Raw genomic sequence first — 18,203 nt, forward strand, 5'->3', positions numbered from 1 at the left:
ACAATCGTCAGTTTGCCTTTGTCATTGAGTAGCGCGATGTTTTGTTAATACCATAATGCATAGAGATGGAAGGAAACAGTAGAAAAAATGTGGGAGTGGGAGTATCGACTTCTACTCGATCTTCGATTGCGTGAGGATGGATTAAGATTAAGAGACCATCATTAGAACTGTTGTGCAACTAAATTTTGAGAGCTTCGGACATGGTTTCGTGAGAAATAATTAATTTAATTGCAGAAGCTTCATTAGCGCTAAAAAAAAATCAAATATATTTCATGATGAAGGTGATCGACTGATCGCGTCAATAACGTTGATAATTAAACTTTAAATGCATTCATTCTATAAATATGAGCAATTATAAATTATAATGAATACTGAGAATTTAATTATAAACGTCAATTTTGTTTTTTTCCTGAAAAACTTTAGTTTCCGAAAATCCTCGCATATATTTCGCACCATGATTTTTAAAATTTAATTAGGGGGAAAAACGTGCGAGCTATATTGGAGTAAATACGGTATTATTTAAAAAAAAAAAAAAAGTGTGTCTGGCATGCAAAATATCCCAAACAATATTTTAGCGATGTATAGAAAAAGTTCTCCGATTACCAGCCTTTTTCCTTAATTGAGAAAATCATCAGTTTCCTGATTATGTACCCTCAAAAGGTGTTCAGGCTATTATGACAACACTACATGATTAAGTTTACATTATTATTAATCTCCTGTCGACAGCATTCCTCCAAATCAGCCTATTATTTGTGAGTACTCCAATACGTATCTATCTACCATTTCTTTCTTTCTTCTAAGGCACTTCTGACTGAATCAATCCATCTAGATCTTGGTCTTCCTGTAGGTTTTTTTTTTTTTCCCTGCCAACCTGGCAGAGAACACTTGTTTTTCTAAACCTTTCTTCACCCATTCTCTTTAAGTGGCCATACCACCTTAGTTTACCTATGTTTACATTCTTGAATGCTAATAATGTCAAGTTCATTTCTAATATCTTCATTTTTAATATGCTTCTGCCATTGGTTCACTCCCCTAATTCTTCTCAGAACCCTCATATCTGTGGTCTCTAGTTTTTGATCAAGTGCTTTATTTCTAACACAACACTCAGATCCATAACTTAAAACTGGTTTAAACACTGTCTTGTATACTGCTAGTTTATTGTTTTGGCTAATTTCTCTCTTATTCTATATTAAATTTATTCAGCTGGTTACCAACCATACCAGCTTTGCTTATTCTGTTGTCTATTTTCAGATTTACTTTACCATCTTCACTAAAAACTGTGCCTAAATAGCTGAAATATTTCAAAGAACATTCAGAATGCAGCTGAAGTTTTCTATGCTCTTGTCTATTTTCATAGTTTGGTCTTTTTATTGCTGATTTTCATGCCAAATTTGTTGCATTTGTTATTCCTATCAGTTAAACAATCCTGGAGACTTGCACTGGATATGTTTAGGTGTATAACATCATTTGCATAAAGCACAGTTAAGTCTGACATCTCCAATTCTGATATTAGACCTAATGCTACTTTCTTTCGTAATGCAATCCGTAGATGATGAATAAGAGTGGAGAATGTGTTCTCCCTTGTCGAACATCTGATTTTATATCAAACCATCTTCCTATATTTCCTTCAATTCGAACTGCTGACTTACAACTTAAACATAGACTATGTATTGCTCTGTATAACATTCCTTTCACTCCGTATAATTGTAGTGTTTAGTATACGTTCATAAATCTTACCTGAAATACTTAGTGGAGAAATTCCTCTGTAATTCTCACATTCAGTTTATTCCCTTTTTTCATACATGGGAACTATAAGAGATCTACTCCAATCATCTGGAATTCGATCTTCTGACCAGGCCCTCTGCAAAACTTTTATACCTCCATATATTTGAGCATTTCTGGTCGAATATCATCTCCTCTTGCTGCCTTTCCACATTTCAGGCTTTTGATGGCTTTTTCTACCTCAAGTATTGACGTGTACTCCTCTTTGCATTTCTCTTGAAAATTTTCTAATATGGTTCTGTCACTGCTGTTTCATTTAACAGTGTTTCAAAGTAATTACTCCAGACATCCTTATTTTCAGTTTTCATGTCATCTTTATCATCTTTAATTCCTTTTAAAGTACTTTTTCCTTCATTTCGAAGCTCGTTTCAGTAGCCTCCAGAATATTTTGCCACCTGATATTTATTTTCCATACTCTTACCAAAGTCTTTCCACGACTTTTGTTTAGCTATTATTTTAGGGCATCTGCCAACTTATTTGCTAGGAACATTCTATATGATTTCTTCTTGTCCAGGACTGATTCTTTAACATCTTGTGTCCAGTTATTTTTCCATTCTTGCATGCAACTTCATCACATATGTCCCTAACTAAATCGATCAATGATTTCTTCTGAGTTTGCCACTGAGGCTCCAAGGTTTGGTTGTTATTGTTCATATTTTTTCGAGCGAGAATGAACTGTATCATTCTCGTTCGTTCAGTGCCTGGTGTATACTTACTAACGGGGCACAACACGTGCAGGTGAGGATTAATATTAAGTTAAAAACTCCAATCGGTTCTCCGTATCCCTTAAAGGCGATGTGGAGGTTTCCTCTCAGTTATTTGGCTTTGATCCTTAAGCGACTCCTCATTGAGCCAAAAGAAATGAAAATAATGATTTGTTATTGCTGAACTTGCGTTGCTAGTTATACCATTCTGAAAAGCCAAGTAGCTTAGAATTTATGTTGGCAGGTACAGAATCTACAGTGCTACTGGCGTTTTTCCAAACAAAGATCGTTTCATATTTTCTTGTTATTTATATTTATTTTTTTACTTTTTTCTAACTCCTGGAGTAGGACAGTACACACATTTGTATATGACCTTGCTACGAAGTTGGAGCTTGTTTCGTGATTTATTTATTTATTTTTTACACTGCGCAGATATATATTAAATATCGCATACCTGGGCACTGAGCTGAATCTCAGACCACGCTACACATTCCCACTTGAGTGACACAAAGAGTGTCTATGGACCCGCTGGTGGAACCACAAGAAAGCCATTCCACACCACGCTGTGATGGACAACATGCAATGTATTTCTACTCGCTGATTAACCAGGCTGAATATTGATATATTTATTTATACGTAGTGCATTTTTTAAAAAATTAAATATTGATTTACATACGCTATTTATTGTAGAAGTTCAATCGTTCTTCTATTTTTTTTAAAGAGAATTTTCTTTAACTAAAAATCAATAAATTTTAGAAATACGAATTGAAGAATTGAAAACTGCACTAATTATCAACAATTAACATTTTTAATAATGTTTATTTTGTAAATATTAACTAACAAACCATATATCTGTTATATTTTATTTAATATTTAATTTGTGTAGTAAACAACAATACAAAACGAATCCGTGTGGCTTTTCTTTGATAATTACAGTTTGAAGGAATGAAAATATAAAAAATGTATATTATTTTATTAAAGGTAAATAATTGAATAATACAATATATCAAAAAATAATAATAATCTCAAATAATTTTTTCTTTAAAATATTATTTTAAGTAAATTTTTTTTATAAATAGTTAACGAAATGTTTGTTTTTTTAAAAGAATAGTAAAGAATCTAGTTTCTAAATAAAATATCGCTGGCGCCATCTGTTGTATATAAATGCAATTGCAATTTAACCAATTGAATTTGAGATTAATTTGCAAGAAATTAAACGCAATATATTTGAAAATTAAACTAGTGAATATAATTTCCACAAAATTTTTCATAGATCGAAAAATTCACTTCTCCTTCCCTCTTCTTTTTATCAATAGAACCTCCCACTTTACATCATCCAGGACAAGCTACTGCTACGGTCCCGCTTCACCATCAAGGAGCAGCCGTGCCTGACACCCGTACCACCTTATCGTACACGAATCATATGGCTGACTCCGCCTATGTCACCTCAGGAACCTCCCTCCAGTCACAGGTAAGAGCCAATGAGATTTATTTCATCGCAGCCTTCATTGTAAGTGTATTGCAGGCCCATTTAGACCGTACGGAAAGGATTTTCGCAACTGTTTGTTTGTATTAGAATATTACGAAAAAATCACTGATCTCCATTTTCACCCAATGAAAGAAGGGCTTGTCTGAGGCCGCGATGATCATCCACATCGTAGAAAACCATGCCCACTTTGTTCACTTTAATAATTAATTCAATAAATTGGGATATCAATTGGCAATTTTGGTATTTCCTATTTTCCCTCCGATTTTTTTTTTTTTTTTTTTTTTTTTTTTTTTTTTTTATAATCTCCGGAAAGTCCTTAATGACATATTAACACGTCTAGGAAAGAGGCTGACTTCAGGATCCATTTACGGCTTGAAGGACTTCAGCGACTAACATGATAGAGTAAATGATAATTGCTTGTTATAGCGAAGAACTGTTGAAAATTTTGGGTCCAATCATTCCAGTTCGCATGTGGCATATATTTTTGTAACAGTTCGTTCGTCAATCAGAATCGTAGACACTTCGTGTAAACTATTATTATTATTATCAGTGGCAATAGTACTATTTCACTCTTCCAAAAGATCTAAGTTAATCAAAAGTGTCAACGGCATAGACTAGCAGTTACTTTAAAATGTATTCCAGACCGGTTTCAGATTATTTAGAAGAACGGGAGCACTCGGAGAAAAATCAACCTCAAATACCAACAGTAGAGGAGTAAACACCTCTGTGGCATAAGAAAGCGCACGGACACGATTGGTTTCCGCTGTACTCAAAAACTTAGACGAGTTCTAATGTAAAGCAGATGACGCTAATAGCACTCGATGCAAATCTACACAATATCTAAACAATTTAATAGACCGAAGACACTTAATGGATAGCTATAACATGCAGGGTATTCACCTCTGCAAATACCGAAAGTTGGAGATGAGCAATTTGATGGTGTCTGCACAACTAGAAAGGAAGTGGATTTTCAAGGAGAACGATCTGCCTGAATGAATGCATCCATCGTTTCAATGATGAAATTGAAACGATGTCGAAATTGAATGACAAAATGTCGGTGTAGATCCTTCATTGTAGTAATTTAAATAATTTAAGATCATGGTTCACCTTGAAATCTGGGCGATTGTCCGTTATCTATATTCAGTGGCGACTCGTGGCTTGAAATCGCGGGGGGTGCTGCAACTTTCGAAATATACATACACACTGTAAGTATAGTGTATACGTGTTTGGATAAAATATCAAAATTATGGTAAAAATTTAAAAAAAATTAAACATGAAAAAATATTGTTCATTATCGATAAAATTATACAGTTTTGTTTAATTCAAAATTACTTAAAAATAATATCCATTCCTTTAATTGTAATTAAAGGAATGGATTTACAATTTTTGGACATTACAATTAAATCCTTTAATTGTAATGTCCAAATATTTAGAGATAAGCACTACGAACACTCTACTACTGGCGCAAACTGCATATCAACAACAGCGGAACTGCGCGACTGACAGTGCCGCATTACGTTAATAGCTCGCATCTCACTATGACGTGCATATGCTTGCGAGCGTAGCAATATGACACTGTGATAAACATAGTGCTGCTAGCGTCCTTCGCCCTCCTAAGTGCTACAAGATGGATTTTTATTATTTTTATACAAAATAATAAAAATAATAAAAAAGGATTGTTGATGATAAAATTAAATATTACAAGCAAATATAAATAAATTAATAAATATATTGATATATCGAGAAAAATTGGGGGTGCTGCAATTCCGCAATGCCTATGCACGAGCCGCCTCTGACTGAAAAGAATGGATTTCTAAAATCATGATCATGTGACTGTTGCACCGACCGTTGCTTCGAAACATGAGGAAATCGAAATATTAGTTGCCCAAATATGGGACGAGTCCTATAAAAACATTGTGCAGATGTCAACTGAAGGAGACAGAAGCGTGCTTACACAAGTGTGTGTGTGTGTGTGACAATTCCCGATTTATCTGGGTGAGTGGTTCTCAATAGGAGAGACAGTCTTCCCAGGGGCGTCCAAGAAATGTCTGGGGACGTTTGATTTGTTACACTGATTTGGATTGCATAAATACATAAAAGTGCCTAATAAATATGTTTGGTTTCAAGAATATTTCACACATTTCTTTGTTATATCACAAACTAGTGTACAATACGCTGGCTTTGTGAAAGCTCCACCATTTTAAATATATTTAAATAGAATAATATAGAACGCGCGAATATTTATTTCTGGGGAAGAAAATCCTGTTTGAACCGTGATAAATTATTTAGCAATAATATTTATAGTTTCTGAAGTCTTCTGCAATGGTTAAAGCTAGCTGAAGATTCCACTACAAAGTTTAGACGAGTAACTAAACACGATGTGTCATTTCTGATGGATCCTTAAAGAAATAGAAGAAATGAAAGAATGAAAAGAAGAGAAAAAGAGTAGTAGAGAAACATAAATCTTAATTATAGAGTGAAAGACAATGTCGGCTCCTTGGAAGATGATTGCCAAGGCAAAAGATGAATCCAGTGCAGTTACAACACTGCAGGATTCAAGTTTATATGATCACAATTGTCAAATAAGTCAGACTGATGAGCGCATATTCCGATGAAATCCCAGTACGACATGTAGATGAAGTCGTGTATGTGTGTGTGGGGGGGGGGAGGTGTGTGTGCGTGCGATTCCCAGAAATTAAGAATTTGGAAGCGCTCTAAATAAATTTGTAATCTCTTACATTCCTTTGCTGGATTTATTACCACTCAAAAAAATGGGAGTTTTTTTTCCCCTCTCCGATACGCAACTAGTGTTCAGATTCTACTGTGATTTGAGTCACATCAAGAAGGATTTCTGTATTTATTTTCTTTAATTTTTTTATCGAGAGAAAAAAAAATCTTAAATCTTGTTTGACTTGTATAAGAAAAGACACCCACCAATGCAAATCAGGGAATATTTCGAGAAATTGTTTTTCCCACCATGTATTCGGGAATATGGTCATTTTTCTTCAAGTAGAGTCGAACCCAGGTCTTTTCGTCCATACAAAAAGATATTCAGAAGTGTGTACACTGATATTACATATGTTAATAAATACGAAATCAACGGGAATGTTATAAAATAAAATAAAAAGTTTAAAGGGTGTCACTTCAGGCTCGTATGATTGGAGGACCTTAAATAGTCGGAGAAAGAGTTGAAGATACCAAGAGATAGCGGTATTCTTCGTCTTGAAGGAAAGTCAAAGTAGTGAAACTACAAGAAGAGTCTAATGATTGGATAAAAACATGTAACCTCTAAGCATTGAAGTGACTGCATGGGCATCAGAGAGTTGGCTGTGACAAGACGAATGTTTCGACACTTTGGTCACTACTTGTATCGTTATGCCTGGCTGGCTATTATCGTCTGTCACTGTGTTTGTGTGTCCCTTGGCTGGTTTGTCTACTTTGAGGGGATGAAAGCAAGTTTGAAATATATTTTCCGATAATTACGTTAAACTTGTCTTTAATTAGAATATGCAAGCGATACAAAGCAACCCAGTAGCTTAGCAAGGAAGGAAAGTAAACCATTTGTATCCAAACGCAACTATACGAGACCGCAAAATTAGGGGAGACGTAACCTCCTCGCTAAGCCACTGGAACACCCCACAAAGTCAATCAATAATGTTTTTTTTTTTTTTTTTTTTTTTCTCCTTTTCCAGGTGATGAACATGTTGCATTCAAACGTCCCTACCACTGGAGCGACAGCCCCGAGCGCCGCAGACTACACCCCCCACCACCATCATCATCACCATCACCAGCCCTTGCAACTGCATCCAGGCTCCGCGGGAGGAACTGCTGCCAGTATGCCGACGGAAGAAGCGGCCGCGTGGAACCCTACAGCAGCTGCTGCCGCAGCGGCCCTTCACACCCGAGTATCCACTAACGGATGGGGAACTCACCCGGCGACTTCCAGCGCGGCCTCCGAATCTGCGGCCGCTTTCGGCAGTGGAATGCTAGGCCATGGAAGTGATCCGTTCGTGTCGTCGGCATTCAACGGGATGACGCACACGCACGCTGGCGTCGAACTGAAACCTTCGTTCTATTACACCAGTCAGTTTGCGACAGGTATACGCGGACTGGCCCTATGATAACCGACAATGGACTGCCATTTTGGTTGCCATAACAACAATACTTGTAAATTTCACTGTTCAGTATTTTTTATTTTGTCAATTTCAGCCAGGAAATTAATATGAAAAGTTCTGGAGGGAGTTTGTTTGCCAGATTTATTTTGGCTTTGCGTTTTTTTTTTTTTTTCTTAAAAGGGGGAAAAATCAATAAACATAGTTTTTTAACGATATGTTTAGCGAGCGTGAATATAGAAAGTTGAATAAAAGAACAATTTAGCTGTTGATAAGTCATTAAATTTTGAATGATTTTCGGAAATTATTATTTTAAAATATGTAAATCGAATTCGCACATATTTCTTCAAGATAAATGCCGTCCAGAATATGCATCTTTTTAAATAATCAAGATGCACATCATCCCTCAACGTTTGAACGATGTAGATGTACTTCCTCGTGCCATTTAAAATCTATCAATTGGCATGTACAGCGGAGAAAAAAATGTATTTTATAAATGTATTATAAATCAAGTAAATATTTTTAAATAAGAAAAGTTATTAGCTTATATTTTCACGAAGCAGAAAGAGTCATCTTAAAAAAAAAACATACTCGATAAGATATTTTTTATCAAGAATATTCTAAGAAAGAAAGATGAGGGAAAAAATGATACGCGAAGACGGAAGAAAGTTGCTACATTATTTTTATTCAAGATGCGAGATTTTATTCTGCGATTAGTTCCTGCGTATTTAAAATGAAAGTACGATTGGATAAAATAAAGAAATCATTTATTTTGGATTCTTGTTGAAATCAGCAAGAATTTTTAATTATTTCTTATCGTCAATGCCAAAATAGAATTTCAGTTAATTAATATGCATTACAAAAGTCTGTACATTAATATGTAATAAAATATTGCATTTCAATAATAACGCTTATTGTAAATTAATAGCATTGTATATAGTTTTGTAACACGAAATGGACAATTATTAAAAATTATAAAGCGAAATGGACATGCACGCGCTCAAATCAAAAAAATAAAAAAATAAAATAAACATTATGAATGTTAAGCCCCAAAAGTGCCTGTATATATTAATGAGTGTAATTAAAATATATATATATATAAATCTACGTTTGTATGTATGTGTTATATATACATACATACGTGATGAAAAGTTCTACAATTGCCAGAATATAATTGTAGCATTTTGCTTTGATTTTTTTTTAGCTTCGTTTTGGCTTCTTTGAAAGAACTCATAAAAAAACCATCGAAAATACAGTTTTATGGCATTGTATATGATTCGTCCAGCTTGGGAAATGAAAAATAAACTATTAGCATTGTCGATGGATTATTGTTGTGTTTTATAACAATATTCTTTTCACAAACAAACTAAACTTCACACGCAGACATAAAAATTGTGGCATTGAAATAAACTAGAAAATCAAAAAACAGACAAGTGGCTACTCATTGTTGCAAAACACATTAGAATGAAATACACATCGTTTATTTCAATTTATATTAATGCAATACAGTATTATATTCGTTTATATATTCTTTATATGGGTAAGTGTATTTTTACTCTATATGAATGACGTGTATCTAGTCAATTGTTAATTAGCAATGATATCCAGTTAATTGGATATGCTTGCCCAATTAAAACTTGGCTTTACGTGTGGGTTATGTAGTTTGTAAAGTGTTTTATTTAATCCTTTTCATCCATGATGTATTAAAAATTCAACACAATCGGTAATGACGATGTTCCTAGGGTAACGAAATCTAGGTTCGATTGCTGTTACAATACAATAGGGATGCTTGAAGACTTTTCAAGTGAAGGTGAGTTAGCCAGCTTCATACGGCGATGGTGCGATTTTCCCGCAAAAAAAGTTGATCTCCCCCTACATATCACACAAACCCGCTGGTTTGTCTGGTTACAAATGATATACTCGCATCAAAGGAGATTTGGGATAATTTAACAGCCGACTCTCCGGAAATGTTGGACTGCTCAGTAAATCATACTCGCATTTATTACCACAACAACATGAATAAAGGATATCCATATTTTAATACAGTGTGGATATTTACGGATAAGTTTATGTTTTTCGAGTTTCCTAGCTTTTTCTCTCATTACCCAACATAATCGGGGGTTGATACACATGGATCTAGTTGACACGCATTGGGTTGATCAAGGAATCGAGTTGTCTTCAAATAAATAAATAAATACCATAAAGAAACTGCTGTAAGCCATTGAATGAAGAAATATTCAAAGTCCATCATTCTTTTATTCTGAAATATTTTGAAGCTTAAACATTTCGAAATTGAATAAAGAAGTTATGAGAATAACTTGCCTTTAAACTTGTTAAAATAAAATATGATCATAAGAAAACAAAACCTTATAAAATTAAAAAAAAAAAAAAAGATTAATCTCATACTGTTTCAGCACAATATCAGACAATCAAATGAAATCGTTTACATAAGTCCCATGTGGTTTAGTGGCTAGGATACCTGGCTTTCACCCAGGAGGCCCGGGTTCGATTCCCGGCATGGGAAAGAGAGTTTTTATGTTATTGTTCTTTTGTTGCATTTTAAGCATTTAGTGTTATGAGATTCTGGAAGCTGTAAAAAAATATCTAAATTGACTCTAATTCATTGTCACCCCATGATATTAAAATATAGAAGTTCGATGTTTTAATTGAAAATCATCTATATCTAAAAATTAAATAATAATCCAATCTGGGAACCCTTCTTATGCTGCACAATTCTAATGACCATTGTCTCGAAAAATATTCTAAATTCAGACAAATTCAAGATTCAAGATTTGGTCTGACGCAGAAATTGCCGAAAACCCTAAGTAACTGAAAATCTGGCAAGTTCAGCAGTTCTCCCTCCCAGATTTATTACATTAAAGCCTTCAATGAAATCTGTTTGATTTTCACTATTCAATTCATAGAGGGATTCACATGAATTTTAAATATCCTGTTCTCATAATCGCTAACTTAACGCAATTGTATGGCTACCAGTCTCGGATGGACGCATCTTGTATGAGACCCTTCATTCCATAGCAGCATTCCCGTATGTTATAACAGATATTTCGCTACTCATTTTGCCAATTTTTAACTCATCTTTTGCTTCGAACTTATTAGAAATTAGAATGCTATTACATCAGAACGACTCACTTGAATCAAAAAAAAAAAAAATTATATATATATATATAAAACATCTTTTTATTTTCAAAGGGAATAGGCGACACTTTCTCGTAAGGAAGATCTCCGTTCATTTCTCCCCTTATCTTTCATAATATTCGCACCTTCATGCAAAATCATAATTATCTTTTCTTCTGTTAAAACAATACTTCGTAGGTGGATTTGACATGTATGGCCTTTTCTGACACAAAATGATCACATCCATAGGTTCCTCAGCCTCAAAAAAAAAAAAAAAAAAAAAAAGTTTTTTTTCTTGCTTTTTTTTTTCATGATGCTACTTCTCACTTGTACGACTCAATGCTAATCATAATACTTCTAATTAGAAGAAACACACGTATAAACCACAGTGAAAATTATTTAATTGTAAATATTTCATCCTAAGTATCTTAGGACATCATCAGTACAGTATTTAAACAAAAATTAGGAATAACATACAGTTAGGGCGCATGATTACAATAGAATCTCATGAAACGTGCATAACGTGCTAAAGTAGTACAAGAAAAAAAAAAAAAGTAAATTATTTAACACAATTTTGTATGATAATTTCCCATACTTTAGAGATAGTAAGAACGTCGTTGCGGTTTAGGTTTGGTCTGTGTAGTAGGGCTTCAGAACTTTCTTTGTATAAACGTTCATGTTTAAATATAGATCTATGTAAAAGTTTAGCCTTTTCCCAATGGATCCTATGGTTTGAATTTTCAATTCCGTGTTGAGAGAGGCCAGATTTCTGCGGTTTAAGAAGCCGAATGTGGTCTTGATGTTCCGAGATGCGTTTCTGAACAGACCTACCTGTCTGTCCAAAGTAAGATAATTTGCATGAGCATGGAATCTCATAAACACCAGGTAACATCAAGGGTGAGAATTTGTCCTTAGGAGAAGGTAATAAGTTGTAAATTTGGTTGATAGGTTTGTAAGTGGTGGCAAAATTGTATTTCTTCATAATTTTAGAAAGACGTTCTGAGATGCCTTTGACGTAAGGTATGGGAATCCTATGGACTTCTTCCTGTCTGGTTTGATGTGTGGAGAAGTGACTGATGATGTTTTGGGATTATATCCATTTAGGATGGCTGTATTTTTGATAACTTCTAATTCCTGGTTTAAAGATTCTTCAGAGGAGCAGAATTTGTGTGCTCTGGAAACTAGTGATTTAATAATGCCTGATTTCTGAGATGGATGATGAGCAGAAGAATTGTGAATGTAGCGACCTGAGAATGTAGGCTTGCGAAAGACGGAAGTGGCGATGGAACCGTCTTCTTTTCTTTGGATGTGTAAATCCAAAAAAGAGATACCCTGTGGAGATTCTTTTTCTAACGTAAAGTTGATGCGATGATGAAGAAGGTTAATTTTATTCTAGAAACAGTTGTAATTCAGGTTCGGGATGATTCCAGACTGCAAATACGTCATCGACATATCTTAGCCAAATTTTTGGTTTGGGTTCAAAAGTGAATATTTTTTCCTCAAGGTGTTCTAGAAACAAATTTGCTAGGTTTGGTGATAAAGGCGATCCCATTGCTGTTCCTTCCTCTTGCTTGTAAATTTGACCTTTCCAGGTGAAGTAACCTGATGCAATAACAAACTTGAACGCACCACAGGTTTCGTTATTTAAAAAAAATGATACTTCTAATCTCAAATTCATTCAGTCTTACAATTCTGTTCTTATCTTTGAAGTTGTCAACCAAAACTGTCTGAAGAATTGTTGATATTATCCAATCCGCTTAATAGATACCCCCTCTTGCCGACTCGCACCTCTTTTCTCATAAACTTTCGTTTCTTATGCTTCATCCACAGTGGTGAATTACTAATTACAGAAAGGGAAGATGTCGATTTTATTTTCGAAAATGCCTTTATTCTATTATTATAAAGAAATGAAGACGATTATAAAGATATTTAGCTCTAGAAAGTTACTGAAGTAGTTCAAAAACGAAAAAAAAAAAGTGCAACAAATCAACTTATATACAATTTTTGGTTCTTCCTAGCCTTGGTTTTGGGCTTCGCAACCATATGCCTGGGGAAGAAGTGTCCTAGGTTCGATTCCCGTCGACGACGTCATTAGCTTAAGGATCTGCCATAGCCAAGTTAGCCGGTCTTGGGCGTGGAAAGCAGGTTTTTCCCCTCCAGTTTATCTGGGGTTTTTCATCTCGCAAACAGGCCTCGTGAACACACACAGTCATAGGATATAGTATGGCAAGGCAGGCAACGAGAAACCACCTTGTTCATAATCATTTTCCTAGATGGTGGCGATATATAACCATAACAACAAAATGGACATGTCCCCCTTTCTGCAGATAGCGATTCAGATATTCTGGGGAGTGCTACTTCAACCAAACTGGCCACAATCCTTCCATTTTCATCCAAGAATTCAGGCATCTGCTCGTCAACTGTCTTTGTTCTTACCTGCCCCCCCCCCCACCGTTCCCATTTCCCCCAAAGGCTGCGACCTCTAGCTGTTCAAGAAAGACATTCATATGCCTATTCTAAAAAGAGAACTCTTCTGCAAACCTATTGCCATGGAAATTATCAAGACACTAAGAAATAGACGAGGAAAAAAAAATGACATAAGCGATACTATAAACAGATACATTCTTCTAAATGTTAATTTTCTTGACCATAACAGTTATAAAAAGACTTCTAATGGGACTATATTGATCAAGTACATATAATAAACAACTATGCTTTACCAACTAGTTTTACCAACTAAGGCTGTTGGCATCTTCAGGGTACATAACTGATGTGAGGCACTAAAAAGTAAAAAACTGTTACAAACTATAATCAACCGATTCAAATTATATTAGACAAAAGAACATAGCGCGTACAAAACATGCGTTGAGCGTGCATGATCTCACTTCTTATTTAGGAACGTTCTATAATTGGCGCTATAATTCAGTTCTGGTGAGTTAAGAGATCTAATAAGGGTCTTCCAGATCACGGGCAAGATTAGTCCTTGGTTCCTGTTAAGGTTTTGTGTACAGCGGGCAACTGCTGTGGCTTCTTTAATAAATCGGGAGCGAAAGTCTTCCTCCTCTATATAAGGAATTGTGCTTCTATCCCACTCTATGACATGGTTCGTTTCTTGAGAAGTGAAAAGCTAATCCCGATTTTTCTTTTCTGTTATTATTGACATCACCAATGTGTTCTTTTTGCTAATTTCAAGGCTCCTTGAAGTCTGGCCGATGTAATTCAACCCGCACGAGCAGGGTATGTTGTAAACTCCAGCATATTTGAAGAAAGGATGGCTATCTTTTGGAGATCTTAAGAATTATCTAATCGTTTCTGTAGGTTTAAAGGCCACTCTTATTTTATGTGGTCTAAAGAGTTTTGCAATCTTATTCGAAACTGTCCCTAAGTATGGAAAGACGATGGTAGAAATATAACGTATGTCATCTCGTTGTCTTTGTGGGGGGGGGGGTCAGAGAAAAGTATCTTGTGGACGTGTCTTCGAGGAAATCCATTCATGGTAAGGTTGTTGGATATCAGGGATAGTTCTTCCTGGAGGTCATGTTGCTCTGTTGTAAGGAGAGAAGCACGGTTCTTCAGCATGTGCACAATGCTAAGATTCTGAGAAATGTGGTGGGAGGAATAGATACATTCTTTTTTTTTTTTCAGCTCACCTGTTTAGAATCATTTTATTATCATGTAAATATTGTTGACCTCAGAAGAATTTAAAAACTATTAAATATTTTTCGAGAGTACAGAAATGGCGTACCTAATGAATACGTTATGTCTGTGTGGTGTAGCATTGCCTAACAAATTCAGTCGAATAAGATGACATTTACAAGGGGGAGATCTTATTAAAATGCATTACGAAGTCATATTTATTCTACATAAACAAATGAATTAAATAGGTTCTTATCTTGTTGCCTATGAAGAATGACGTTATGTCGCTTCTAATGAAAAATTTAGAGGCATTTATACTTGAAAATTCATATGTAATGACTAGTGTATAATCCACTTACTAAGCAGCACAATAAATAAAAATCTCAGTAAAAGCTAACGTTTCAAAGATCTTCATCAGTCTAGTCACAGTATGGGATTTTATAGGCTTTTACAATCAAACCCCAGCTAGCTGGTCTGAGAACCTGAAGTTGAAAGAACATAACAGACAGGATTAGAAATGCATTACGATGAGAATCCATAGAAGTATAAGGATGGAATTGTTATCTTAGTCAAACGATCATTAGTTTTATCAGGTGAAGAGCTATTTTACATTAATCAATGCCTAATGAATAGTTTTGAAATATGTATATCAATCTACCATCAAAATTTAAGATGTCACTTTTGAACAAACGTGATTGGGATAGTAACTAAATTAAAAATATTGAAAAAACATGAATATCATGATCATTATAAATAATAAAATTCTAGAAAAATGTAATCGTATATTAATAAAATGCCATTGGCAGTACAATACGGTAGTTTTAAAAGAGCTCTTAAAACTATCGCATTGTATTGCCAATGGCGTTTTATTAAAGAGATATCCGAAATACAGTTTCAAATAAATACAGGAGCCAATACTCTCATTTGACTCAAGCTTAATGCAACAGAATTAAAAACTAATCAGTGGTGCATAAATTTGGTATACAAATGACCCTGCAAATGAAGATAGATACACTACTGTTTGCAGATGATCAAAGAGTATTAGCTACTTCAGAAGATGATTTACAAAGATCATTAAATGATATCACAAAACAATATAATATGACAATATGTAAAGAAAAAACAAAAATAATGGCATTCAAAGGAGAAGATAACCCAATAAGAAGTAAACTGGTGATAGATAATAAAATACTAGAACAAGTAAACACTTTTAGATACTTGGGATGTGATTTATCATATGATGAAGAAAAAGACATAGACACTCAAATATCAAACTTTGTGAAAGTAAATGGCATAATATATAATATATTTAAGCCATCCCTAGTACGAAAACACACTAGAATCAGACTATACAATGTCTTGTCAAAACTAACTCTACTATACAGAAGCGAAACATGGACCATGAAAAGGAAAGATGAAAAACGAATTCAAAAAAGCAGAAATGAAGTTCCTCAGAAAAACAGCTGGATATACCAAGTGGGACCATAAAACAATGAAGAAATCTTACAATCCCTGAAAATAAAACCAATTAATTACTACATAAGACAGTTTAAACAAAAATAGATAGAACATTTAAATCGAATGGACAACAGCAGACTACCAAAAAATATTATACAAATATAAGTGGAAAAAGAAGAATCGGAAGACCGAGAAAGAGATGGCATGAGACCGGAACAGGCCACTTGATCTAAATTCCATGTTAGGAAGAAGAAGTGCTGCATAAACAGTATTACTGTAATTTATTAGTAAATTATCGTTTTCTATCCAGTCAAGCCACAGATTTCACTTATTTACGACTATTATTTCAAAATAAAATTTAACCAACACGTTGTAACTCTCAAATGAAGACTATCTCTCTACAAATGTTGGATTTATGAAGAAATATGCTACAATAAAGTCTAATTTTTCACAAATTATTTCAAATAACAATCATTTATGACATCAAAATGGTAATCAGTTTGAATGTCTAAAGTTGGGAGTCATTTTGTCATCTAACTGCGTATACTCTTCTGTGGGTTTGTCTGTTTTAAGGATTAAAAAAAAAAAAAAAAACCCTAGTGTTCTAGGAGGTAAAAGCCAAAAGTTACCATCTTTTTTCCGCCATTCACGAGGATATTTGGAAACTTTTGTAGAATTACTAAACCCATAGTTTGGTGGAATTTCGTAGAATTATAAAAACAAAAAAGTGCTGAGATTATACTGCCAGGTCCTCAGTTGTTTACATAAGATGTGACATTAAACAATTGTTTACATGTACTCGTACGTTATTTTATTGATTAATTAGTATTTTAATTAGGAAAATGATAATTATTATTATAAAGTAACAGTACAAAAAGATCTTCTTGAATTAGGTTATACGAACTTAAATAATATTTACTTGAATAATATTTATGAAGGATATTTACTTGAATAATATATACCCGACCTGGTTGGCCGAGTGGTTAGCGTATCCACTCTACAGCCAAAAGGCTGCGGGTTGGAATCCCGTCGTGGATATGGATGTTTGTGATTATCTATGAAAATACTAGTGGTGGTAGTCGATGATGGTAGATAACGTTGGTGTAAATGACGAAAGTAGTTGGTTTTAGAGACGGAGAATTGTGGAGTAGATGCCCTCCCTCGATGAGTCTTTGAACTCCCTGGAGGTGTCATAATAATAATAATAATGATAAATATTTCACAGTGAGCTAAAAAAATTGAGATAATTTTGAAAACTCAAATTATCCTTCGAATTCTTTCTTGGGAAAGTAACCATCCGTAACAGACCTAAATTTTAATAATCACACTTAATAGAAACGAATCAAGTGACCAACTTGTGGAGCGTTTCATCTGAAATAATTAAAATATTAGACCAACTGGTTTGGAGAAGTTCAGAACGACAACTTTCTATACAAGTGTGTGTGTGTGTGTGTGTGTGTGTGTGTGTGTGTGTGTGTGTGTGTGTGTGTGTGTGTGTGTGTGTGTGTGTGTGTGTGTGTGTGTGTGTGGACCTTCTCTCAAATGACATAAAAAGGACACTATGACAGTCTTGGGATGTTAAATATTTCCAACACGTATTCTATTAACAGTTCAAATAAATTGAAAACAGACAATCAGGATTTAAAAAGGAAGTCGGCCTTCGACATATACTTGACCCCCCCCCCTCACCATTTTCACAGACTTCTATAGAGTGACATTTGATGTCATTTTGCCCCATTTCTATTGTGTGAGAGACATTCTGGAAAATTTGCTTCATATACACATAAAAATAGCCCAAAGAGGTGCCATTTTATCAGCACCATTACTACAACAGCAATACTCTTTTGGGGAGGGATTTCAGTCCATATTATTATACTGGATGATGTT

The 18,203-nt window shown here is 34.5% G+C and overlaps 1 protein-coding gene and 1 non-coding gene across 2 annotated transcripts in view; both read left to right on the top strand.

Annotated features, from left to right (window-relative positions):
- Positions 1 to 8,096, top strand: part of LOC150109355 (paired box protein Pax-7-like) — a 74,657-nt gene extending 66,561 nt beyond the window's left edge. Inside the window, exons 5-6 of the mRNA XM_090402174.1 lie at positions 3,803 to 3,957; positions 7,668 to 8,096. Of these exons, the coding sequence (XP_090258300.1) occupies positions 3,803 to 3,957; positions 7,668 to 8,096 (584 nt within the window). The remainder of the gene's footprint in view (positions 1 to 3,802; positions 3,958 to 7,667) is intronic.
- Positions 8,097 to 10,539: 2,443 nt separating this feature from the next.
- On the top strand, positions 10,540 to 10,611 carry TRNAE-UUC (transfer RNA glutamic acid (anticodon UUC)). Its single transcript has one exon. It is a non-coding gene; the product is annotated as a tRNA-Glu (tRNA).
- The last annotated feature ends 7,592 nt before the right edge of the window (positions 10,612 to 18,203 follow it).

The sequence above is a fragment of the Typopeltis vanoorti genome, chromosome 2 (genome assembly GCF_054136105.1).
Source record: "Typopeltis vanoorti isolate ZY-2024b chromosome 2, IOZ_Tvanoo_1.0, whole genome shotgun sequence".
Taxonomy (NCBI): domain Eukaryota; kingdom Metazoa; phylum Arthropoda; class Arachnida; order Uropygi; family Thelyphonidae; genus Typopeltis; species Typopeltis vanoorti.